General features: G+C 39.5%; 2 protein-coding genes across 2 annotated transcripts in view; one reads left to right on the forward strand and one right to left on the reverse strand.

Moving 5' to 3' along the window:
• LOC124789356 (pre-rRNA 2'-O-ribose RNA methyltransferase FTSJ3) overlaps nt 1-25,142 on the reverse strand; it is a 108,779-nt gene extending 83,637 nt beyond the window's left edge. Inside the window, exons 1-3 of the mRNA XM_047256683.1 lie at nt 24,988-25,142; nt 5,993-6,145; nt 2,149-2,295 (exon numbers count right to left, since the gene is read on the reverse strand). Of these exons, the coding sequence (XP_047112639.1) occupies nt 2,149-2,295; nt 5,993-6,145; nt 24,988-25,054 (367 nt within the window). The 5' untranslated portion in view covers nt 25,055-25,142. The remainder of the gene's footprint in view (nt 1-2,148; nt 2,296-5,992; nt 6,146-24,987) is intronic.
• Nucleotides 25,143-25,586: 444 nt separating this feature from the next.
• LOC124789568 (mediator of RNA polymerase II transcription subunit 19) lies at nt 25,587-26,860 on the forward strand. Its single transcript, XM_047256972.1, has 2 exons — nt 25,587-25,858; nt 25,944-26,860. Exons 1-2 carry the CDS (start codon nt 25,675-25,677, stop codon nt 26,477-26,479), a joined length of 720 nt encoding a protein of 239 aa, XP_047112928.1. The 5' UTR covers nt 25,587-25,674; the 3' UTR covers nt 26,480-26,860.
• Nucleotides 26,861-27,151: the final 291 nt, after the last annotated feature.

Here is a 27,151-nt window from a genome sequence, read left to right on the forward strand (position 1 = left end):
CCACACTTTTCATTATTTAGGGTCAATTGCCAATTTTCGCACCATTTAGATATCTTTTCTAAATTGTTTTGCAATTTGTTTTGATCTTCTGAGGAGGTTACTAGACAATAAATGACATCATCTGAAAACAACCTACGGCAGCTGCTCAGATTGTTTCCTAAATCTTTAACACAGATAAGAAACAGCAGAGGGCCTATAACACTACCTTGGGGGATGACAGAAATCACTTCTGTTTTACTCGATGACTTTCTGTCAATTACTACGAACTGCAATCTCTCTGACAAGAAATCATGAATTCAGTCAAATAACTGAGAAGATATTCCATAAGCAAAAAATTTAGGAAGGCTATGTTTAGTAACTCTGCTTTAGCAGCACTGTCGTCGATAGTATTTCTATTGCTATCATGCAGAGAAGGCACTGACTGTGTCTTGCCACTAAGTGTCTTGCCACTAACTTACAACCAGAATCTCTTCAGATTTCTGTCAGGTTTCAAGATAAAAGTTTTATTGTAGAAACTATTATAAGCATCTCACGGTGATATCCGCACTAAATTTCTAACTTCTGTAAAACATCATCAATCTTGGAGATTTTGCATTCGTTTGAATTTGGCATGCTTTCTTTGTTGTTTCTGCAACAGGGTTCAGACCAACTGTGTTGCCAAGGGGGATCAGCTCCATTGTTTGTTAATTTATTTGGTGCAAATCTCACAGTTGCTATCAATACTATTTCTCTGAATTCAAGCTACATCTGGTCTACACTTACAATGTTAATTTGGAAGGAGTGGAGATTGTCTCTCAGAAAGGGAATTTTTATCTGCTTTTTTGGATAGGTACATTTTTCATTTATTTTTCAAACAATGGAAAATCCAGAATGGAATATAACAATATTATGAGAAGGAAAGTTGCTACTCTCCATATAGCAGATGGAGAGTAGCAACTTTCCTTCTCATAATATTGTTACATACAGCAGATTCAAAATGTGGTGCTACAGAAGAATGCTGAAGATTAGATGGGTAGATCACGTAATTAATGAGGTGTTGAATAGAATAGGGGAGAAGAGGGGTTTGTGGCACAACTTGACAAGAAGAAGGGACCGGTTGGTAGGGCATGTTCTGAGGCATCAAGCGATCACAAATTTAGCATTGGAGGGCAGCGTGGAGGGTAAAAATTGTATAGGGAGACCAAGAGATGAATACATTAGGCAGATTCAGAAGGATGTAGGTTGCAGTAAGTACTGGGAGATGAAGAAGCTTGCACTGGATAGAGTAGCATGGAGAGCTGCATCAAACCAGTCTCAGGATTGAAGATCACAACAACAACAACAACAACAACATATAGTAGATGCAGAGTCTCAGATAGGCACAACAAAAAGACTCTCACAATTAAAACTTTTGGCCATTAAGGCCTTCATCAACAACAGACACACGTATGCACGCATCCCCCCCTCCCCTCCCTCCCACACACAAGCGCACGCGCAAGGGCGCAAACGCAACTCACACGACTGCAGTCTCAGGCAACAGTGTATGTATTGTTGACGAAGACCTTAATGGCCGAAAGCTTTAATTGTGAGAGTCTTTTTGTTGTGCCTATCTGCGAATCAGCATCTCTGCTATATGTTGTTGTTGTTGTGGTCTTCAGTCCTGAGACTGGTTTGATGCAGCTCTCCATGCTACTCTATCCTGTGCAAGCTTCTTCATCTCCCAGTACTTACTGCAACCTACATCCTTCTGAATCTGCCTAACGTATTCATCTCTTGGTCTCCCTCACTATGACAACCCTGTGTTCACTAATCCCTTTATCCATTTTGATGCTCATTATTAGCTCAGGATTATTTGTTGCTAAGAGGTCAAATGTGTTTTCACAACCATTTACTATTTGTGTAGACTTGTAAACTAACTGTTCGAAATAATTTTCAAAGAATGCGTTTAGCACAATTTTAGATGATGTTTTATGCATACTTCCAGATTTAAACATGTATTTTCGCCAACATATTGAGGGTAAATTAAAGTCACCACCAACTACACTCTAGCTTTAATATAAGAATTGTGAATTTCTACATTATGCTAAAACAAAACAAAGAAATCAGAGCAGAAATTCAGGAATAATATTCACATTAACAATGCTTTTCGTGATGTGGTATCAAACTTACCAACATTTGGTGCACCATCATTCAACACAACATCTGCCTTCCACGTCTGAAGTTCCTTCTGTATTGCCAAGCGACATTTGTCAGTTGTGATATCGCCCTGAATACTTATACAGCCTGGCACTAGCTTGATAGGAAATAAATCCACACCTAAAAGTAACAGAATAAAATAAAAGTTATTATACTTCATGTCTGCGTGCATTACACATTAAAAAAAAAAAAAATAAAAAACAGAGAGATACTTCAGGTCAAATATATATGCACAAGAATCATCTGTAATCAATGTTGTGGGGTTTTTTAAAAGTTATAATGTGATAATGCCAATAAAATCTTCCTGCTACTATGAAATTTCTTCTTGTTAAAAAAGTTGCTAGCAAATGCAGCTTGTTTGGATTAGGGGAGGGTATGCATACACAATTAGCTTACACAATCAGGACATGTGCCCGGCACCAATTGGATCTATGATCAAAATTAAGAACTTTTAGTCTGATACAACACCCAGGTTGACTGCAGTTTTTGAGAGCCCTCTGGTACTTACATAGTCAAAGGCCTGCATTCACCCGGGAAATGGTTAAATGCGAAATAACACACAATAAAATTTACTCAAGTTTTGCACCTGTCTCAGGGTGAATGACAATGTGGTGACAGAAAAGGTAACTATTCACAGACAGGTAGTCTTTCCTTCTCAGCCTGCACAGTAACTCTCCCCTGACCCAGGGTTCTGCGTGACTTTCCTAAACTGTACCCATTTCCCTAAACGTCTCCAGTCCTTTTCCTTCACCCCTCTTGGTTCCCTTTCAATCTTCCACAAGAAGAAGGAGCCACTGGCTCCAAAAGCTCGTGAAAGTTAAATCCTTTTGTGTGTGTGTGTGTGTGTATTCCCTTGCCAGTGCTTGGTGAGTAGATTTTTTTATCTGTTCATTTACATTACACAGATAGATAGTAATGTTTATACTTACTCAAGATATTCAAATGCACTCGACCCAGAAAGAAGAATACCAGTAAAGACAGAATTAGTCATATTTGAAAAATTCTATGTCTTTTAGATGTGGCAAATGTCTTTACACAGGGTGTGAGAAAATTCCCATTACAAACTTCTACGACTTGTACAGGGGAGTGAATACAAAATATTTTGAATAAGAACCCATATCCAGAAACACATTGTTTCCATTCTATAACTGTTTCAGTTCAAATGTTTACCTCACCCACTTTTCTTGAGGGACTGGAATACAAGACGCAGTACAATTATTAGGTAACAATTCAAAAGGAAACATAACAAAACATCATTTTATCACTTAAGAACATTTGTTTGTATTACCAATTAAACATTATGTGTTTACATTATTCCAAAACAAAAAAGAGCCCAGCATACCATACGTACAGAACAGTACTGATGCATCACAACAGCGGCTCAATGTGGCGACCACCTATATTGTTATAGACATTGTATTAGAAGCACATTCTGATACACACCCTCCTTCCCACCTGTTTTCTCCTCAGTTTCTAGTGCAGCAGCCAGAACTTGTGGCAGCAGATCTTTTACATCTACATCTTCCTCTGTCTCTACAGGAGTCTTGTAAATTAAACTTTGCATACAATCCCACAAGAAGTAGTCCATAGGAGTTAAATGTGGCAATTGCAGTGGACACGTGATTCGACCACCTCAGCCAATCCATCCATCACTACATCATCCATCCGCCCCCGGTAGCTGAGTGGTCAGCACGACAGACTGTCAATCCTAAGGGCCCGGTTTCAATTCCCAGCTGGGTCAGAAATTTTCTCCGCTCAGGGACTGGGTGCTGTGTTGTCCTGATCATCATCATTTCATCCCCATCGACGCGCAAGTTGCCGAAGTGGCATCAAATCAAAAGACTTGCACCAGGCGAACGGTCTACCCGACGGGAGGCCCCAGTCACATGACATTTTTTACTACGTCATCCATTGAGATGTCTCTGAACCGCATGTGAGAAGTCAGGTTGTGCACTGTAATTCTGAAACCATATATTCTGATGGACATTCAATGGGACAGCTTCCAAGAATGGGTCCCATATGTTTTGTAGGAAGATTAAGTATTCAGGATCAGTAGTGGAAGGAGGTACGGCCCAATCACATGACCTTCCAGAATACCTGCCCACACGTTAATTCCAAGCCTGTGCTAAAATTCCTGAACATGCATGGCACGAGGCTTTTCATCGGCCCAGACATGGCTGTTTTACGAATTCAGAGCACAGTCCATAGTGAACTTACAGTCATCTGTGAACAGAACCTTACATGGAAACAGGAGTGTGTCAATGCAGCAGTGCAGGAACAATGTGCAGTAGGCAATGTGTTGTAGAAAAGTGGCTGGACCCACAGTTTGTATCCTTTGTAAGTGGTATACTGATGTAATTGTTGCTCACACAGAATGTCCCAGATGGCACCGTGACTAACATCCATTGCACAAGCAGTTGTTCGAGATCTCATTGACAGGTTCTCTTCAAAGCAATGCAGTATTTCTTCAAATTTGGCCACACGGCATTACCGTGGAACACCACAGTCCTGCCCCCTCACAGTAAAGGTACCTGTTTCTCAGAGGCATTTCATAACTTGGGCAAAAAGTTTATGTGATGGCACACTATGTTGTGTAAAACATTAGAGATATAGGTGACTTGCAGCTCTTCCGTTACCTTGAGCTTTGCCGTACACAAGGAGCACGCCTGTGTATTCCAGAAACATGTACCGAACCATGTTTATTGTATCAGGCATGTACAGACATTGAATAGGTCTTGCAGCAAAGCAGATGTTAGGTGACATCAGATGACAGTCTGATGTAGTGCACGTCATCCTGTCTACCCTACTGCATACAAGACAAGCAACTCTGGGACTTTTCTCTTTCCCTCTAAAGACGTGGACATGTTACACATATGAATTGAAACCATCATAGAATGGAAATCGTATGTTTCCAGAGAAAGGTTACTACTCATAATTTTATGTACTCACTCCCCTCTATGAGTCCCGGAAATCTGTAATGGGAATTTCTGAATACCCTGTACATCTTACTGACTATTGAAGCTCCTCTTTCTTAAATCTCAACAAATGGACACTAGTCATTAAATTGCATGCTTATGGGCAACATATTTTGCATTTGGGTGAACACCTCAAAAGATCTATGCACTTCGTGTTTTCTCTCTAGTGAAGAAGTATGAATTATGAGGACAGTGAACAGTGTATTACAGAACCTGTTATTATGCACGGATCTCATCTCAACATCTGTAAAAAGTAAATCCAAAAAAATATTCACCTAAATAGACACAAAAAATGAACACTTACACACAAATTGCAATAAGCCATTCACATTATTGTATTATAACTACTTGGTTGCCTGCAGTGAGTTTCTGTTCTTCCTGCATAGTTCTTGAACTTCATAAGATATCAACTACAAGCTGTTGCAAGCAAATACAGAAGTAAAAATACGCTAGAATTTATGTCAGCATACTAACATCTAAATCATTTCATACATCTATTACCTTGCTTTTGATTACACCTGCTAGTATAAAAAGATTGTAAGTAAGGAGATAGATTTTATCTGTAGTATCTTCCTGTGTTTATGTAACAATTTTCCATTCAAAGTTTGTATTTGATAAATTTTACATCACAGGTGTGATGAAACACTTGACCACCGTAACTTGATGCACACATAATTTTTATAATTAACTGTTTGACAGTGACAAAGCACATGTTCCTTAGGATAAGGAAAAAGTCAAAATGTAAAATGTACGGATGTCTTCTTTGTAATTCATTTTATCAAATACGTGCAACAAAATGAGTTAAAAACAAAGACATAATATGAGCTGACTGCAGTACTCACCTAGGACAATACTTGATACTGGCATGTTCTGCTTGGCCACTTGCATCCATCCACCAGGTGCTGCACATAAATCTATACATACTCGAGATTTTTGTAAAAATTCAAATTTACGATTCAGCTGTATAAGTTTGAACGCAGCACGAGACCTGAACCCTGGGGGGGAAAAAAGAAAAGAAAAAGTGTCAGTCTGTTGTTACAACACTTGCATATATTCACAATGAATGTGCTTTCATGTTAACTGTTTTCTACTACAGAGTTCTGGTGCAATATTCCATTACCTCATATTACGTTCACTAGGTGCATCAAGGAACATATATAAATACGAAGCCGGGAAAAGTTTTTGGTAGTGTGTGTGTGTGTGTGTGTGTGTGTGTGTCACCCCTACATATTTATCTGAGTATAGCCAGTCAATCATCTACATGTTCCCCGAGAGTAGTTTCTAAATTCTGACTCATTAAACCTGATAACTCCACTGACACAGTAACAGTTTGTATCTTGTCAGCTTAAGAACAAACCTGTCTTTTTTATTTATATTGCTGATGTAGGACAGTTCTTGTAGAATGTAAATACTTTTGGATTAAAGGAAACCACTCACCGATAAGCAAAAGTGCTGATGAGTTGTTGACAGGCACACACAAAAGAAAGAAAATTGCTAGCTTTCACAGTTATTCTTTGACGAGCTAGAGTAAACACACACACACACACACACACACACACACACACACACACACACGGATGTATGTACATGCACACACACCTATACCCCTAGGTCCCAGCTGGACTAACACTGTATGTTGGCAGGTGGACTGGTTATAGAGGGGATGGTATTGGGTAGGGTGCATAGAAGGGGAGGGGGGACAGAGCTGGGACACAGGGAGAGGGACTGGAGATGAGTGGCTTGTGGCTCAGAGAGAGGCAGCCAATTTGCTGGCTAGGAATGTGGGATGGAGAGGCGGCAGGTACATCAGTTCAGCATGTAATGCACAATTGTAGGGGCTGGTGGGGAGTGGTAACGGCTGAAGGTGGCTTGGGGCATGGATTGGGAAGAGTTGATAGGACCAAGAAAGGGGAAACTGTTGGGTGGAGGCTGTGAGGCAATGGGTTACTTGAGACTGAGGCCAGGATGATTATGGCAGTGGAGGGTGTGTTGTAAGGAGAATTCTCATCTATGTAGTTCAGGAAGCTGGTGGTGGAGGGAAGGAGCCAGATGGCTGAGGTCGTGAAGCAGCCATTGAAACTGACCATGTTATGCTCAGCTATATGTTGTGTCACCAGGTGGTACTGGTAGACAGCTGAGAGGTATTCATATAGGTATGACTACCAACATGCTGTCCACCACTGCCAAACTGTTCACAAGAAAAAAGTTGACAACCTGCACCTGAGCATCACAAGCTCAACTTCAGTTTCAATGGCTGCTTCACAACCCAAGACATCTGGATCCTACTTTCCACCACCAAATCCCTAAACTACGCAGATGGGTGTTATCCTCACAACACATCCTCCACTCCTGTAATCATCCTGGCTTCAATCTCAGATAACCCATTGTCCCACATCTTCCACCCGACAGTTTCCCCTTCCTTCAACCTGTCACCCCCTACGGCCTACACAATCCATGTACCCATGCCGTCTCACCCCTACAATCATGCATTGCATGGTAAGCCCATATACCAGTCACCCCTCCTTCCCGCATTCCTAGCTGGCAAACCAGCTGCTTCCCTCTCAGCCACTAGCTATCCATCCCAGTCCCTTTCCCTGCCTTCCTCTCCTTCTACCCACCCCACCCAACACTATCCTCACCACTTCCACCTGTCAAAATACAGTGTTAGTCCAGCTGGCACCATGCAGGGTCCCGCGTGTGCACCTCTGGTGTGTGTGAGTATTTCACTCTAGCTCGTCAAAGGATAACTTCAAAATCTAGCAAGTTTTCTTTCTTTTGTTTGTAACTATCGACAAGTCAAGGCTTCTGCTTTTCGGTGTGTTGCCTTGTTTAATCCAAAAGTTATTATTTACAGACACAATCAACTTGTAACCTCAGCCATTTCTTATATATAAAATGTAACAGATGTACATTTTTATACATCATCTAGTAAATAAGCCAAAAACTTTAACACTGCTACAAAATTCATCTCTACATCAGAATCTTAACAACATATTTACATTTATATTACTGTTCACCAAAGCAATCAAAACATCTACAGAATTTTAAGTTTTGTACTAAGTTTTTTGTGTTTTGCTGCCAGGCAATGCCACACATTACTCGAAAGTCATACATATAATACATTTACACCTTTTTAATATCCATGTATCCGCCTGATGATGGAAGTATAATCTTCTGAACTACATAGTGGAAACTATAATGCAATAAAAGTGATTGCTTACAGCAATTTGTTTGATCAATTTTGACATTTGTACATGCTTCAAAGGAGGAACCATAAGAAATAGTGCAAAACTATGCAAAGTCTTGTACCATTATGATTACTGAGTGATTGTCAGCTGGCTTTGATCTATTTCCTTCATCAGATCAGTAAGAAAAATTTATTTTTTATTCATTGATTGCTTCTCGTACTGCTCTGCTGATCCTCAATTTGACATCATTCAGCATTTGTTTGTCAACATGGCTATGAATTCATTTAAATCTACAACAAAATTTTATAGCAACCTTCCAACAAAGCTACAGAGCCAGGAAAAACAATTACCATACAACACACTCTTTCTTGGGACATGTATCAAGTTTATTGTTCTGTCCTATTAAATCTTATGCATTGACACTCCTAATTTTCACCACCAGAAATGAATATTTGATATTGACTGCTCAGATAAAATGCAATTTGTTTCCCATCAAACTCGCTAAGAATGAAATATTTTTTTCTATCTTTTTTAACTTGCACTCAACCCTGTATTCATAATAATATAACAGTGTTACAGTCACCTATTCTCTTCCCCATGTTAACTGAATCACAATTCTGCTAGTCACCGGAAGTAAGACATTACACTCATGAATAGGTTCTATAATTATTTGCTCACTTTAATTTTCAGAAATGAATTTAGAACACTCTCACATACATCCTTGTTCAAATATGTGCTTATTATCAGGAAGCTGACATGCAACATTCCTTGAAAAATCCTGTCACCACAGCTCATAGGTAGGTGGTGTACAAAAGCATCCAATTAAAATGTCTGATCCACCTTTGACGGTTTACTTCAGCTTGCTTATTTTACATTCAGAATCAATATAAAAATCTCATGAGATCATGAACTAATGATCAGAAATAATTATGTCTTTCCTTATTATGTAAAAAATCTTATAAATTACAGCAACAGTTTAAGGGTACAGCAGCTGTTCAGTGAACAACTGCCAGTTGTGATGTAAACTTTACAATGACATTTACACATTTCTCACGCTCTCTCAAACATCCCAATTGTGTGTTGTACCATGAAATAAACAACACAAACACAAAAAACCAGTTTTTCTTGAGTTTCTACAGGGAATTCATATGGGGGTGAATCAAATGAAAACCTTAAATATTTTTTTAAATATTATTTATTCTGCAGAAGTCCTCCAGTGCTTACAAAGTGCATAAATTCCTTTAGAAAAAAATTCTTTTGATAGCCCGTGCAACCACTCATGCACCGCCTGGCGTACCTCTTCATCAGAATGGAACTTCTTTCCTCCCATTGCGTCTTTGAGTGGTCCAAACACATGGAAATCACTTGGGGCAAGGTCTGGTGAGTATGGTGTATGAGGAAGACACTCAAAATGCAGGTCTGTGATTGTTGCAACTGTTGTACGAGCAGTGTGAGGCCTTGCATTGTCATGTTGCAAAAGGACACCTGCTAACAGCAAACCATGTCGCTTTGATTTGATTGCAGGCTGCAGATGATTTTTTAGGAGATCTGCGTATGATGCACTGGTGACAGTGGTCCCTCCAAAATAACACCTTTTTTTCCCAAAAGAAAGTCAGCATACTCGTTACCTTCCCTGCTGATGGTTCTGTTCAAAACTTCTATGGTTTTGGTGATGAGGAATGGCGCCAGTCCTTGCTCGCTCTCTTCGTTTCCGGTTGGTGGAAGTAAACCTAGGTTTCATTCCCAGTAACAATTCTTGCAAGGAAGCCATCACCTTATCGTTCAAAGTGTCGAAGAAGTTCTGCACAAGCATCAACACGTCGTTCTCTCATTTCAGGAGTCAGCTGCCCATCTTGCAGACACTTTATGAAACTGGAGCGCATCATGCACAATCTCTCATTTCAGGAGTCAGCTGGCATGGCACCCATCTTGCAGACTCTTTGTGAAACTGGAGCACATCATGTACAATGTGGTGTGCTGACCAATGACTAATCTGTAAACATGCTGCAATGTCATTCAGTGTCTCTCAGCGGTTTTCCTTCACTATGGCTTCAACTGCTGCAATGTTCTGTGGAGTCACAACTCGTTGTGCCTGACCTGGACAAGGAGCATCTTCCACTGAAGTCACACAGTTTGCGAACTCTCTACTCCATTCGTAGACTTGCTGCTGTGACAAACATGTATCACTGTACTGAACCTTCATTCGAAGATGAATTTCAATAGGTTTCACACCTTCACTACGCAAAAACCGAATAACAGAACGCTGTTCTTCCCTGGTGCAAGTCGGAAGTGCAGCAGCCATCTTTATACTTATACTGCGACGGTATGTGTGCATCTGCACTATGCTGCCACATACAGGTCATTCTGCATGCTGTTTGTAGCACACGTACCTACTTACAGGATAACGGCGTGAAATTTTGACTTCTTATTGCAAATTTAAGGTTTTCATTTGACTCATCTTCATACATCAACTCTCAATTTACCACAGTGAGCATGTCTGGAGTTATGAAAATCCGTGTAGACTCTCGCCTTAGGTCATGAGCCATAATTACCAACATTTTATCTTAAATTCTGCAAGATCAGTTAATAAGAACTTATTTGCCGTCATCTCATTTCAGTCGAGCATGTTAATTACCTTGTTTTCATTTTAGATTTGCTGCCACAGTAGTTGTTTGATGTACCTCTTATTGTTCACAAGATGATGTGCTAAGAACATGACAGTGCACTATCCCACATTGATATTAATGTCCATGAGCAGCAGAACAACAGATACCCTCATCAGTGGATTGGAAGAAGAGGCCTGTCCCATGGCCAGCATGTTCACCAGATTTCACTCCAGAAATGGGATCTCTCCCCAAAATCCTTTCCAAACCACTTACTGATGACTACTGTCACTCTCTAAACAACTCTGTCAAACCATATGTCATTCCATGGGCATTGCCCTTGCCCAAGGTTCTGACTCCTGCAATCATTCCCCCTGAATACTTCCTCCATGCACCCACTCAATTCCTTTGTACTGGTAAATCCTATAACATAACAGGCATAGTAACACACGGAATTACACATGCTGCTTACTAACTAACGTGCACTGCATTTTACATGTGAATGCTCACCACTAAACTAGCTGAGCACTTGAACTGACTCAAAATGACAGGCCACCTTGAAGACCTTAATAATGCTGCTGAGAAGGCTTTACAGCATGACTCAAGGGGCCTTAGTGCCTACTACACAACATGGGCCATTTGGATCCTCCCACCCAGTACTAGTTTCCCTAAACTCCAGAGATGGGAACCTCCTCGTGAACATTTTCTCACATTCCACCACACTCCTGAATTTAAACTCTGTTAACATATTTTCCTTGTTTAACATGGTGGGACTAGTGAAGGCGGAGTACAGGGTACACAATACAATTTTGAACTTTATGGATTATATAAAGATCTCGAAATAATTAAGTTCATTCAAATAAACTGCCTGAAATGGGTTTTATATTGAGCATGAGAACCCAAAAATAGCAGTGCTACAAAACCATGTGGGATGAAGAAGCAGAGGTTTCAATGCTTGGATTACGTACAAGAAAATTAAAAATTATTGGTGTCAAGAGGATACAGTTGCAAAACTGTGGTCAAGGAGAAATGGAATGTTGTCCTAGGGTAGGCCAAGGCCCATCAAGGGCTGAAGAGCAGCAAGAAGAAGAAGAAGAAGAAGAAGAAACTTCTCTCCCCACTTTCTCTATTTGCCCCCTTTTATATCTTGTAATATTTCTTTATCCATTTTCTGTAACTTTTTTACCTTCATATTTCTCTGTCGTTTTTTGTTTTTTCATGTCTCCTTCTTGGTAAAAATGTACATATGATGTTGGCAGCAGCTGGACTGCACGCTGATGTTGGTAACAACATGTCACGAACGATGGGGACTTAATATGATGAACTGTTAGTAGTGAATCAGAACATTTGATCATAATTTTCTATGGTTTGTAAATAAAGTCTGCTGGTAGTTTCTTCTTTTAGGTTTCTGCAGTGTTGAATACATATTTCGGGCTACACTACATATCAATGTATTAAGGCAATCTTATTTTCATGTTAAGATTCGTTGACTTCACCAGTTCACAGCCAACTGTCACATTCCAACATAACCTAGGCCTCGGGCTATGCTACAGGTCAGTCAGCCGACATCTACTTTTTTCTACTCACAAAATAAATATGGTAATCAGTAATCACTTTTACCACCCATAGTAACCCACCAGTAAAAGTTATTCTGGCACTCTGCCTATTGAAAACAAATTTAATCAGTTCATACTTCCTGCCAAAATAAATCATTAGATCCAGCTGTTCTCACTGGCTATGACCAAAGTCAATGAATTTCCAACATCAACCTGCAACACAAGAGCCACCAACACCGTTAAGTGCACTTTAGTCTCCTCCTCCACTTTCCTCTTACTTCTTCACCGCATTATGTTAAGTGCACTTTAGTCTCTTTCCTTTTACTTCTTAACTGCGTTAATCATCTCACTTGTTATTACTCCATCTCATCTCTAACACTCAATCTGTCCTATCCTGTCTGATATGAAGCTGTCACAGTGTTACCAATGTACTACTCATCATCTCCTGGCATATCTGGCATTTTCCCCTTCGTCTTTGTCTCCCCTTGTCCCCACAACAAATGGGTTCCTCTAAATTTGGATCAGAATTACTTGCACTTCCCTTCTAACTTTCCCAACATACCTCTCTCTCCTGCCTCAGGAGGGAACTAACAGAGCTGAAAGCTAGGAGAATTCTGTATTCTGTAAATCATGTATTGCAATACATACTTACACGGTCAGTGGAATATTTCTACTTGTTCTGCTCACTGACTGTTTCTTTTACGTCAGTGTTTGAAATTTTACAACTGCAGCTTAAACTTAGCTCTTACAAATTCAATCTCTGTTTTGCAATACTCCGTTTTACACATATTATAAATTTCATATTGTGTGCAATTCAGTTTCCTCACTTCAACAGCTGTTAGTATTTTCGATATACGTCATTTTGACTCTGTTGCGCAAGTGTGTTAGTGAGTATTGCTCCAAAATAGTTTGAAAAACAAGTTATCTTGGAGAAATCTGTAAATGTTATGTCTGCTTTTCCTTCCATTATTTAATTAAACCACTTCCTTTGATGTTGTAGCATAACAGATCCTAAAATTAAAACTATATCAGCAACATAAATGTAAAATTAATTATTTCGCATTCACATAAAAATTGCACCAATATGAATGCAGCCCCACTCTGGATTATGTTCTCAGACGTTGGGTGAGTTAGGTGCTATTTGGAAGCAGCTGGAAATCATTCTGACTGCTGTCAAGTGATTGGAAGCTGCTTCGTATCAGTGTATTATACAAGATGTTGAGAGACATGTACTAGATATGCCAATAGTACTTCAAGTATTGTCTTCTCCAATAGGTAATGTTTGCCACACAGAAAGTATACGGTCTATCATTGCTAGTCCACTTGGCTACTGTAAGAGGCATGTTAATGGTAGGTCTAGAGGCCCTGTACAGGTGAGGCAAGAATCAAAGAGAACTCATCGTATTATACCCAACCTCAACTAAAATTTCGAAATGCTGTCTTTCACTGAAATTAACCCTTGAGTCAGTGAGACACAACTTACCTGTAGACAAAAATACTGTGTCCTGAGCCAAGTGGCAGTAAACACAAAAGGATAGGGATCAGCTAATGGCAGATGTTCAAACACATGGTGATAATGATACCCCTTACGGAAATGAAAGCAAAGGACAGAAGGGCACCCTCTGTTATGGCTGGAGGCCTCATATGTATTGAACAGGCTATGGAATAGCCATTAGGGGAACAAGGCACAACCAGACTGCAGATTGTGGCACACAATTGAATGGACAATGCCAGTCATATGGGGTCCAAGGTCATAGTTGGACGATTCCAGTGACTGGCAAAAAGCAGTGAGAAAACTAATGTTATTCACAGAGGTTCAACTAGCTCACAATGTGCAGCACTGCATCTAGAACTGATAAGGGCCCTCTCGTTCTGAGACAAGTAGACGATTCAAAGATTCTGTGACAAGCTACGCGCCATTTTCTTGACTTGTTGAGAATTGCAGGGTCCCCCAAAATGGATCAAGGACGCACTACACATCAGGAGCTGCTATCAAGGAAACTGACTGTGTCTGGGGCACTCTCAAGGTTTTTTATAGTTTAAAATGAAACTTCTATCCAATCCAGATAATGACATCTGTAGGAGATCCTAAAGTATTAAGGGAAGGTTCAAAGAAATAGCCATCACACATGAAACAAATTTAAATCCTAGTGACCAACTGCCAAAGCATTTGCAACATAGTCCCAGAGTTTAAAACAACCCAAAAAGGCAGCACAAAGAGCTCGCTAAAACTTGAAATCAACAGCAGTAAGATTTTTGGATTAAATCTGAGTATAGACTAAGAGGAAAGGATAATACCAAATGGAGCTGGTGTCTGTGTCACAGTACACAAAAAAGTAGAATCCATCAAAATTCAAACTGAAGCTCCATGTGAGATTGTTTGGGCAAGTCTAAGTAGTATCAAACATGGACATAAACTTGTAATTGGATCATTCTATTCGCCATGAGACTTACTTCCAGATGTAACAGAAATCTTTAGAGAAAACCTGAGTTTGGTGGTACAAATAGTCTCCAAACATACTATCATCATTCAAGGAGACTTAAATCATTCAGTAATTAGTTTGAAAAATTCCAGTTTTGTTAGTGGTGGGAGTGATAAGATATCCTGCAAAAGATTACTAAAAGCTTTCTCTGAAAACTACCTAGAACAGATAGTTCAGGAGCCCCCTCATGATGGAAATATATTAAACCTAATGGCAGCAAGTACACCTGTCATCTTAGCTGTTGTCCGTACTGAAACTGGTATAAGTGACCATGAGGAAGTTCTAGCAACAACGATTACTAAAGTACAAAGGCCAGTCAAAACAAGTAGGAATATTTACAATATTTAATATGTTAGATAAAAAGGGATCCATATCACATCTCAAGATGGACTCAAAAAATTTACTTCTAGCCAGGACATGTAGAAAAACTGTGGTTTAAGTTTAAAAGAATGGTTAAACATGCACTGGACGCATGTATACCTAGTACAACAGTTCATGATGGGAGTGATGTCAACTGGTAGTTGTGATATCACCCATTTGCTTTGACCTGTGACGTAACTGCGTTGTATGACGTCACTGAAATAGATCAAGTATGCAGAGGGCGTACTGGATGAAGTGCTGCCAAACACTAGTGTGGAACTGGACTCTTCAGTGTATTGTGAGTTCTTGGTGGTTTTCGAGGTGGTGGTTGTAGTTATTGACTACCAATTTTTGTGTGTGTGTGTGTGTGTGTGTGTGTGTGTGTGTGTGTGTGTGTGTGTGTGTGTGTAGTGGGGTGTGAATGAAAGTGATTTTCTTTGAATAATTTTCTTCATAATTTATGTTGGACTAGTTTGTTACATTATGATTTTGATGTTTGGGTTGGTAGTTGGACATCATACTTATTAGCGTGTACTATTGAGTATCATGGACTGTGCTCTGGGGCTGCAGATATGTGGGGCTGGTATTGTGAATTTCGATTGAGCTACATGGGTTAAGCAGATTTCCTGGTACCATGGTATCATATATGAAGATATTTTGAAAGAAACACATACGGCTGTCAAAGATGGCTAGCACTATCATAGCAGAATTTCATCAAAAGATCTCTCACAAAATCTAGAGAAATTCTAGTCGCAAGAAAAGACTGTCAGTGTCACCAAAATTAGTGTCCAGACACTCATGAATGAAACTAAGAACACAAATACTGAACTCTGTCTTCAAACATTACTTCACTAATTACAGGTGTACTGTCAAAGTTTACTTCTCGCACAACAGCAAAGATGAGTGATATCATGACAGTGGCATTGAGAAACAGCTGAAATCGCCAAACTTATACAAGGCTCCAGGACCCAAAGGTTTCAGAGTCAGATTCTATACAGAACTTGCCACTGACTTAGCCTTCAGTTTTACCACAATACACTGTACATTACTTGAACAAAAGACTGTGCCCAGTGATTGGAAAGAACACAGACCATACCTGTTTACAAGAAGGGTAACATAAGTAACTGACACAACTACCGTACAATCTCACTGACTTCCATATGTTGTAGTATCTTAGAAGATATTCTGAGTTCTGACATAATGAGGTATCTTCAACAGAATAACCTCCTCCTCCATCTCAGTCAGCATAGATTCCAAAAACACAGGTCATACAAAACTCGACTTTCACTTATTCACACAATACCACAAAAATCATAGATCAAGATAATCTGCTGTCTTTCCCTAAAACTGAGCCAGTAGGACTCACTTCGCCTGTTTTGGGGAAACCCTTTTTGTCTGGTGTCAGGAGGAGGCAAACACAAAAGGGTAGGGGGTCTATTAATAATTGCCAGTCCAAATGTACAGCGAATGATGGTACCCCTTAGGGAAATGGCAGCAAGGGACAGGAAAGGACACCAGGTGCATTCAGTGTGTATGCCTGGGGAGCTCACTCGGCATGTTGAAGAAGCTATTCCGGCAACCACTGAAGGAACACATGGGGCAACTAACTGTAGATTGTGGCGCATGTTGGAAAAGAAGATGCCTGTCCTCTAGGCTCCATATCACTTTTGCATCATTCCAGTGACTGTGCACGGAGTTTCAACGAAGCTCACAATTCACAGCATTGTACCCAGAACTGATTGTGGCCCTTTGGTTCTGAGTCAAGTGGGAGGACTGAAACAGACACTTCTAAGGTTCTTTGACAAGCTAGGCAGCGACTTCCTGGACTTGTGCCACAGAGTTGGGAACTGTAGGGGTCCCCGAAATAGGTGAGTTGTACACTATACATCAGAGGCTGCTACTTATGTTGCTGACACTTTGTGGAGCACACACAAGTTTTTTTGGATTAGGTGACTCTCCATGCAATCCACATAACGATAGCTGTAGGAAACCCAGAGGTATCAGCATAAGATCGAAAGAAATGCCTCCCACAGGTGAGAGTATTAAAATCCTAATGGTAAACTGCCGAAGCATACACAACAAAGCAACAGAGTTTGAAGTACTCATGAAAAGCAGTGAAGCTCACATAATACTACATACAGAAAGCTGGTTGAAACCCGAAATTGTTAGCAGTGAGATTTTTGGGGAAAATTCAAACGTATATTGAAAGGACAGGCAAACGGGAAATGGAGGTGGTGTATTTGTTGCAGTAGAAAAGAAACTCAAATCCACTGAGGTAGAATTTGAAGCTGCATGTGAGAGAGACTATGTGGGCAAGACTCATTATCAGGGGTGGGCACAAAATGTTTATTGGATCCTTCTATCACCCACCACACCCATCTCCTGATGTAACCGAAAACTTTAGAGAAAACCTCAGTTCACTTACCTTCCTTAAGTTCCCCAATCATAATGTATTCATTGGTGGAGATGTTAATCATCTGACAATCAGGAAAATTAGTTTTGTTAGTGGTGGGTGTGATAAGACGTCCTGTGAAACTTTACTAAATGTCTTCTCTGAAAACTACCCACAACAGTTAGTTAGGAACCCCATAATAGATCTGTTCCTTGTGGATGTCCACATTGAAACTGGTATTAGTGACCACAGCGTGGTTGTGGCGACAACAATTACCAAAGTACAAAGGACAACTAAAACAAGCAGAAAGATATATATGTTCAGTAAACTAGATAAAAAACAGTGGTGTCATCTCTCAGTGAGGAACTTGAAACTTTCAGCACAGCCCGGAGCATGTAGAGGAACTCTGGCCTAAGTTTTGAAAGAATAATTTGTGATGCACTAGATAGATACAGGGTGTTTCAAAAATGACCGGTATATTTGAAACGGCAATAAAAACTAAACGAGCAGCGATAGAAATACACCGTTTGTTGCAATATGCTTGGGACAACAGTACATTTTCAGGCAGACAAACTTTCGAAATTACAGTAGTTACAATTTTCAACAACAGATGGCGCTGCGGTCTGGGAAACTCTATAGTATGATATTTTCCACATATCCACCACGCGTAGCAATAATATGGCGTAGTCTCTGAATGAAATTACCCGAAACCTTTGACAACGTGTCTGGCGGAATGGCTTCACATGCAGATGAGATGTACCGCTTCAGCTGTTCAATTGTTTCTGGATTCTGGCGGTACACCTGGTCTTTCAAGTCCCCACAGAAAGAAGTCACAGGGGTTCATGTCTGGCGAATAGGGAGGCCAATCCACGCCGCCTCCTGTATGTTTCGGATAGCCCAAAGCAATCACACGATCATCGAAATATTCATTCAGGAAATTAAAGACATCGGCCGTGCGATGTGGCCGGGCACCATCTTGCATAAACCACGAGGTGTTCACAGTGTCGTCTAAGGCAGTTTGTACTGCCACAAATTCACGAAGAATGTCCAGATAGCGTGATGCAGTAATCGTTTCGGGTCTGAAAAATGGGCCAATGATTCCTTTGGAAGAAATGGCGGCCCAGACCAGTACTTTTTGAGGATGCAGGGACGATGGGACTGCAACATGGGGCTTTTCGGTTCCCCATATGCACCAGTTCTGTTTATTGACGAAGCCGTCCAGGTAAAAATAAGCTTCGTCAGTAAACCAAATGCTGCCCACATGCATATCGCCGTCATCAATCCTGTGCACTATATCGTTAGCGAATGTCTCTCATGCAACAATGGTAGCGGCGCTGAGGGGTTGCCGCGTTTGAATTTTGTATGGATAGAGGTGTAAACTCTGGTGCATGAGACGATATGTGGACGTTGGCGTCATTTGGACCGCAGCTGCAACACGGCGAACGGAAACCCGAGGCCGCTGTTGGATCACCTGCTGCACTAGCTGCGCGTTGCCCTCTGTGGTTGCCGTACGCGGTCGCCCTACCTTTCCAGCACGTTCATCCGTCACGTTCCCAGTCCGTTGAAAGTTTTCTAACAGATCCTTTATTGTATCGCTTTTCGGTCCTTTGGTTACATTAAACCTCCGTTGAAAACTTCGTCTTGTTGCAACAACACTGTGTTCTAGGCGGTGGAGTTCCAACACCAGAAAAATCCTCTGTTCTAAGGAATAAACCATGTTGTCTACAGCACACTTGCACGTTGTGAACAGCACACGCTTACAGCAGAAAGACGACATACAGAATGGCGCACCCACAGACTGCGTTGTCTTCTATATCTTTCACATCACTTGCAGCGCCATCTGTTGTTGAAAATTGTAACTACTGTAATTTCGAAAGTTTGTCCGCCTGAAAATGTACTGCTGTCCCAAGCATATTGCAACAAACGGTGTATTTCTACCGCTGCTTGTTTAGTTTTTATTGCTGTTTCAAATATACCGGTCATTTTTGAAACACCCTGTATGTACCCAGTAGAACAGTTCACAATAGTAGGGAACCACCATGGTTTACTGTCAGCATAAAGAAATTTCTAAAGAAGCAGAGATTACTTCATAATAGAAAACAAAGCGTAGGGCTGCAGATAGAGACACGCTGAAAGAAATGCATTTGGCTTTCAAGGGAGGAATGCATGAAGCCTCCAATGACTACCGTATCAAAATAATGTCAAGTGATATTTTACAGAACACAACGAAAATCGTATGCAAAGGCTGTTAGTGTCGCCAAAGTCCCAACCAAATGAGACAGGAACTGAAATTGAGGGTAGCAAGGCAAAAGCTGAAATGCTTAACTCTGTTTCCAAATGTTCCTTTACAAAGGAAAACCCAAGAGAATTGTCCCAATTTAATCCTCACATCACTGAAAAGGTGACTGAAATAAGTATTAGTGTCAGTGGTGCTGAGAAACAGCCGAAATCATTAAAATTGAACAATGCTCTAGGCCCCGATAGAATCCATATCAGATTCTATACTGAATTTGCGGCCGAGTTAGCCCCTCTTCTAATTATAATCCATCGTACATCCCTCACACAAAAAACCATGCCTCATAAATGTAAAACTCTGCATTTCAAAAATGAAAAAAACATTGTATCCTATGACTGTAATATCAATGAGTAACTTCTGGAATCAGCCAACTCATACGAATACCTAGGTGTAACACTCTGTAGGGATATGAAATGGAACAATCACTTAGGTTCAGAGATGGGTAAAGCCGGTGGTAAACTTCGGTTTATTGGTAGAATACTGGGGAAGTCGAATCAGTCTACAGAGGAGACTGCTTACAAATCATTCATGTGACTAGTTCTAGAATATTGTTCAAGTGTGTGGGACCCATACCAAATAGGACTAACAGTGGATATTGAATGTATACAGAGAATTCATGGGAAAAGTGTCACAGAGATAATGGAGGAACTGAATTGAAAGACTCTTGAAGATAGATATAACTGTCCCAATAAAGTCTATTAACAAAGTTACAAGAACTGGCTTTAAATGATTACTCTAGGAATATATTACAACACCCTTTATATCGCTCACATAGCAATTGCCAGGATAAGATTAGAAAAACTACTGCATGCACACAGGCATTCAAACAATCATTATTCCTGTGCTCCATAATTGAATGGAACAGGAAGAAACCCTAATAACTGCAATGGGACATACTCTCTGTCATGCAACTCACGGTGGCTTGCAGAGTGTAGATGCAGATCATCAATGCAGTTGCTTTTGTCTTGCTAAAAGCAAATGACTTGGCACCACACCAACATTTATGAACTAAAGTACATCATTTGAAGTAGAAAATAATAATTGTGACTGGGCTGTGGAGTTCTTAACAAAGAGGACACATCATGTTACATTGGATGGGGTGTCACAGACACAAGTAGAAGCAACTTCAGGTTTTTCTCAGGAAAGTGTGTTGAAACCATTGCTTTTTAGGTTGTACAGGGTAGCGCAGGTAAAAGTAGCCAGTGTTAAGTATAAAGGAAATGCAGTGAAATTACAGAAACGAAGAACTGAATGAACTTACCATTTATTTACAATGAAAAATACATGTACAGAAGATGTTAAAAGTAACCCCTGCAACATCAATAAACAGCTGTGCACGTCTAAGCATATTCAGATACAACCGGCGTAAAGTTGGGATATCAATGGCAGCAACTACATGGCTATGTTGTCTTTCAGTTCCTGTATTGTGTGTGGAATTGTTTCATAGACCTTGCTCTTCAAGTGTCCTCAAAGAAAAAAACTGCACGTTGTTAGAGACGACGAACTTGGTGGTCATAAATATTTGCTGACAGTTTGTTCCTCAGTGAAGACACCATGGACAGGGTTCTCCATTACTTAGTACCTCATGTTCTATGAATTCATAAGACGGGAAAAATGAAATCATGATTCATCAGTCATGATGTAATGGAAACTGTCTAACAAATGATCATTGATGTTATTCAAAAGACACATGCAGTAATCTACACGTTTCTGACTGTCATCCTTCCATAATTGCTGCACAACCTCACACGACGCAACTTACGACTTTTCAGTATCCACTGACAACTTCTACTTAATGTGCCTTCCTGGCCAATTTACATGTAGATTTGTTTGGGCTGTAAATAACAGTTGTAGATAACGCACAAGGCATCCTGCATTTCACTGGCAAGACCTGGGAAAATGCAGTCAGTGTAGATAGGAGACTGCTTACAAATCATTTGTATGTCCCACTTTACAATACTGCTCAAACTTGTGGGGTCCATAACAAATAGGACTAACATGGTACATTGAACATATATGAAGAAGGGCAACAAGAATGGACACAGATTTGATTCACGTGAGAACATCCTGGAAATGTTGAGGACCTGAATTGGCAGACTATTGAAGAGGGATGCAAATTATCCTACAAAAGTGTGCTTAGCAAAATTTCTAGAAGCAATATTAAGAGCAGAAGCTACAGATATTTCTCACCTCTTACGTACCACTCCTGCATGAACTGTGAAGACAATATTAGACTAATTACAGCATGCAGACAATATTTAAGCAGTTATACCTCCTGCTCTTAATATGTGGTTGGTGCAGGAAGAAACCTAGCATGTGGTTCCATGTTAAGTACTCTGCTGTATACTTCACAGTGGTTCATAAAGTATGTATAAAGATGAACTGAGAATTAAAAGTTGCAAATGAAATAGATATATGCATCTATGTGCACTGCCTCTGTTGCTGCTGGGTAGCTACATTAGAATTATTTCAATGAATATTTAATTTCACGTTCACTTTACTTTTAACAATAATTATGGCTGTGGTCTTCATTTGAAAATTGTACTATAATCCCCATTCGCTGAATGCTGGCAAGTATTCTGGTTCAACAGATGAATGCTATGAACATGTGGATTTAATGTCAGTGTACAAATTGTTGTTCAAGAGTTAAAATAAAATATGGCCATGATGTTGTATGTTATGGAAAAGGAGACTTTTTCAAAGACAGTTTCAGTCCTATGTACAAAACAAATAGCCAAAAGCTGTTTTCACAGAGGTGCTCAGACAATGAGTTATAATCTAGTGACATTGTTTGATGTGTAAAGTTCCACAATACTGAATGCAAACAAGCATTCATAGTTGCATAGCTAAATGGGGTCTAGTGTAGCAGGGGATACAACCCGTCGGCTTTGGACAATGACGTCACAAGTCGCCAGAGAGCAGTTTACCATTTTCGCTTTTGCTGTTATGTTTCAGTTTCGTTTTTTTACTGATTGCTTAATAAAGTGGATCTGTTTATTCTATCTCGTGAGATTTTTTTTTTAAAAAAAAAAAAAAGCCAAAAAACACTTATCAGCTACTGAAGGGAGCTACAACACTAAGAAGAATCGCTTCTTGTTTGGCGACTTGTGACGTCATTGTCCAAAGCCGACAGGCTGTATCCCCTGCTACACTAGTCCCGCTAAGTGAACTTCCGCATCTGTATATGATGAAATGTAGATGGTGTTTTATAAGATGCAACAATTTCAATTGCAGAAATACAACCTTTAGTAAGGAAACACCCCCTCCCCCTCCTACTATTTAATTAATGTAATGTTAAATTAAGTCAATTTTGTAATGATGTTTACTTGTGGTCACAGATTGCTTACTTTTATGGTTCAATATGAAAGTAGTGGTCCTACGAGGCAACTGGGTAGGTGCATGGAAATATCATGTTGCAGAAACAAGCTTTATGGTCATTTGTAGTATTAACTTAAATGCAAGGATGAGTCTGAGTGTTTAGACAATATTTCACTTGTGTTACCTTATTGAATAAAGTTTTGGTTCAAATGAAAGATGTGTACACTAAGCATGAGTTCAAAAAATGAGTTACGGATTCCAGCATACAATCTGCAAACGAGCCATTTCAAATATGCTAACACAATGTCATAACATAGTTGCATCATGGGTCAAAGCTGAAGCTTGGTACTGCAAACTTCGGATTACCCCAGATATATATGTTTATATACTGTTATTACTAGCAAGCTTCACAAGCTATGAAAGCTCTTTGCTGCAAACATCAAAACACTTTGCCAGGTACTTCTATCTTGGCTTTTAATTTTCCAGTTCATCACATGTAATATTTTCATATTTTCTCTGATGCTGTAGAAGTAGCATAGTGTTAGTCTTTCAAGAAGTCTTCACTGGGGACGTCCTGTACATACTTGATAGATTTTCTTCTCTTCTGGATCTTAAAGCTTATTCCAATCCAATGAAGTCTCCTAGCTTTGATTTTGGATACTATGTCTGGTTCTCCACAAACATATTTCTTGGATTGTTAATATTCTTCATTCTCTCATGTTCGTACTCTGTATCCCACCAAATATCTTCCTCAAAATTTTTCTTTCGAAGTTTCTTAATTATGCTTCTCCCGATTTTGTTAATGTTCATGCCTCACAAATATATGGCAGAATAGGTATGATAACTGTTTTATACATGTCAATCTTCACATTTCTTAATGCTCTGCTGTGAGACAACTAAGTATTTGGTTTTAATTGTACTACATTAATTTCTAGTCCTGTTCCAAGTTAAGTTGTTACACAATATTGGGGTGAATGAATTCATTTCTTGTGCATTTTCTCCTAAGAAAACGACGTCATATGCATACACCAGTATGTTAAAACTGTGATGTAGTTTGTTTTAAGGTGTGAAGCTTTTATTCTCCTGGTGTCGTGCTCCATAACGAGGTTGAAAAGAGATGGTGAGAAAGCTCCTCTTAGTTTGACTCCGGGTGTAACATGGGCCAGATTTTACCAGTTACTTAAGTCGTCTTCCAATAAGATTGATGTTGATCACATCTAATATCATCAACATTCGCGACATTTGGAATCACAAACGATAACGTGAAAACTTTAAGCTGCAATAACGCGGGATACAAAGGTTACTACGAAGTGAAGTTTCTTGAGTGTGATTTCTCAAATAATTGAATAAACAAACAATATGGCTGAGAGGATTATTACGAAGTTAAAAGTGTCATTTGAAACACAACGGGCAGAATAAAAAGGTACTTGGGGAGGGTTGCGATTGCATGCATCGTTCTCCATCTGAGGAGTATTTCGGATAATGTACTAAATTTTCGTTAACACATCAATGATCTACAGCCGCAACAGCGTTAGTGTATGTCACTTTAATATTGCCTTTCACACACACACACACACACACAAACACACACAAATACTGAGTTCGGGCATAAATCTCAAGGCGCCGGTTGTAAGCTATTACCTGTTTCCTTTGCAAGTTTATAGTATTTATCTCGACGTTGTTTTCCAATTTTTGTCTTCTTCCCCATTTTAATGCTGTTTAGCGTTTACTACAACTCATACGTTTTGTATACACTCACACGTGTTGCACAGATGTTTACACTTTACGTCAAAGATGTTAGTTATGACAAATAGACAGTACACTCATCCAGAAAGTGTATAACGCGTCTATTTTCGAACCAACTTTTAAGGGACACAGAATTTCTCTTAAGTTATCTCGTAATGTAACACTGGTACGTAAACATCTTATATTTTAACGTAATATCATACTCATGTATGGGATGAAATCTTAAGTCGTAAGGGATACTAGTTCGGATTAATAATTTTCTGTAGTTAAACAGATGATTTGGCGATGTAAAATATCTAACTTAAGAATGAACGGGAAATATGTCTTGGACTCTTTTAGCGTCGCATCTGCACTATTTATATCCAGAAAGGATAAACGATCATGTAATTAATTCAACACGACTATTGTTACTGAGATATTCCATAATCAACTGATAGCACGAAATGCTTTGTTCTTAGTCAGCAGACAAATTGTGTCCTAACAATTTTGATGCTTTGGCAACGATAGCTATCTTCGGCAGTAAAGATGTTTGTCGGAGGAAAGGATTGTTTTTGTGAAACGTCCATGAAACGATGAGGGAAGATGATGATGGCTGATCAGTTTCGTAAAGTAGAACAATATTCGCCAAAATCATCACCCAGGGGGGCTCGTTCCCCAGTTGTTTCGCGACAAGATTCGACAGGAACGCTAAAAACAACGATTTCTTTGGGGAAAAATCCCTCCATTGTCCATAGCGGGCCTTTCTACTTGATGAAGGAGCCGCCAGGTAAGTTTACAAACAACTGTTAGAGATGTCAGTGTAATCAGTTTCAGTATAAGTGTTTTAAATGTTGTTTTTTTTGTCGTTTCAGGAGAATGTGAACTTACAGGTGCAACAAATTTGATGGCATATTATGGCCTCGAACATTCGTATAGTAAATTCAGCACTGGGAAGAAAGTGAAAGAACAGTTGTCGTCGTTTTTGCCGAATTTGCCTGGTATGATAGACACGCCTGGCCATCAGGATAATAGCTCCCTCCGATCAGTCATTGAGAAGCCGCCAATTTGTGGTAAAGAACTACTTCCTTTAACAAGTGTCCAACTTTCTGGTTTCCGTTTACATCCTGGGCCTCTGCCTGAACAGTACAGATATGTTAACCAACCACCGCAGAGAAAACATAAAAACAAGCATAAGAAACATAAACATAAAGCTGGTGATACTCCTAATCAAGAAACACAAATTACAGAAGTCGGACAAGATACACACGAAAAGAAGCATAAAAAACAGAAACGGCATGATGAAGACAAAGATAGAAAGAGAAGGAAGAAGGAAAAGAAGAGAAAGAAGCAGAAGCATAGTCCAGAACATTCTGGGGGTCTGACACCAAGTCAACATTCGAATGGTTAATGAAAGGCAGTGCGGCCACAACATTGTGATTGCATTTCAGAGTTATTGTGGTTTGTTGTTTTTACCCAAGCATTTAGCAGTGTCTTACTGTGCACAATGCTGAAAAGTGGTTTTTATTTCAGTGAAATAGTTTATCTCGAAAGAAAAATCTCAGGAAAGTGATTTTACATATAATTTTAAGTAATTATATGTTTGTACACTCGGCAGTGATCTCATGTATCATGGGCAAAGACAGCGTTCTGTGAAGTGATAAATTAATTTTGTAATCTATTTTATGTGATGAATATGTATAGGACAGGAAGAAGTATGTACTTGTTATGAAATGAATTAAAGTAATTTTATTTAACCGATTTAAATAAAAAGAAACGTTCTCGTAAATAAGTGATCAGTGTTTAGGATTTTTTGTTGTCTTTAATATTTTTACACAGGAATACAATTGGAAGGTAGTATTCCCACAATCTGGTATAATTTGTATGACAGATCGTATAATTAGAGGTGAGTCTTGTATAGTTTTGGTATCTTTTCATTAATCTCTTCCTCAAAGAAATTGGTGAATTGCTCTTCTTTAAGATTAGCATGTTTTATTTAGGTCATGCCATCTGTAGAGTACATGTTTTAATGTAGTGTTGCTTGTAAACTAACTACAGTTTTTTTAAAAAAGAAAAAAATCGT

This window comes from Schistocerca piceifrons, chromosome 3, assembly GCF_021461385.2.
Source record: "Schistocerca piceifrons isolate TAMUIC-IGC-003096 chromosome 3, iqSchPice1.1, whole genome shotgun sequence".
NCBI lineage: Eukaryota > Metazoa > Arthropoda > Insecta > Orthoptera > Acrididae > Schistocerca > Schistocerca piceifrons.

What these genes read in the sequence shown, in the direction of transcription:
- LOC124789568 (XM_047256972.1), top strand. Translation starts at nt 25,675, where the DNA reads ATGATGATGGCTGATCAGTTTCGTAAAGTAGAACAATATTCGCCAAAA. An exon ending in CTTGATGAAGGAGCCGCCAG is followed by an intron (nt 25,859 to 25,943) that starts GTAAGTTTACAA and finishes TTGTCGTTTCAG; the next exon opens with GAGAATGTGAACTTACAGGT.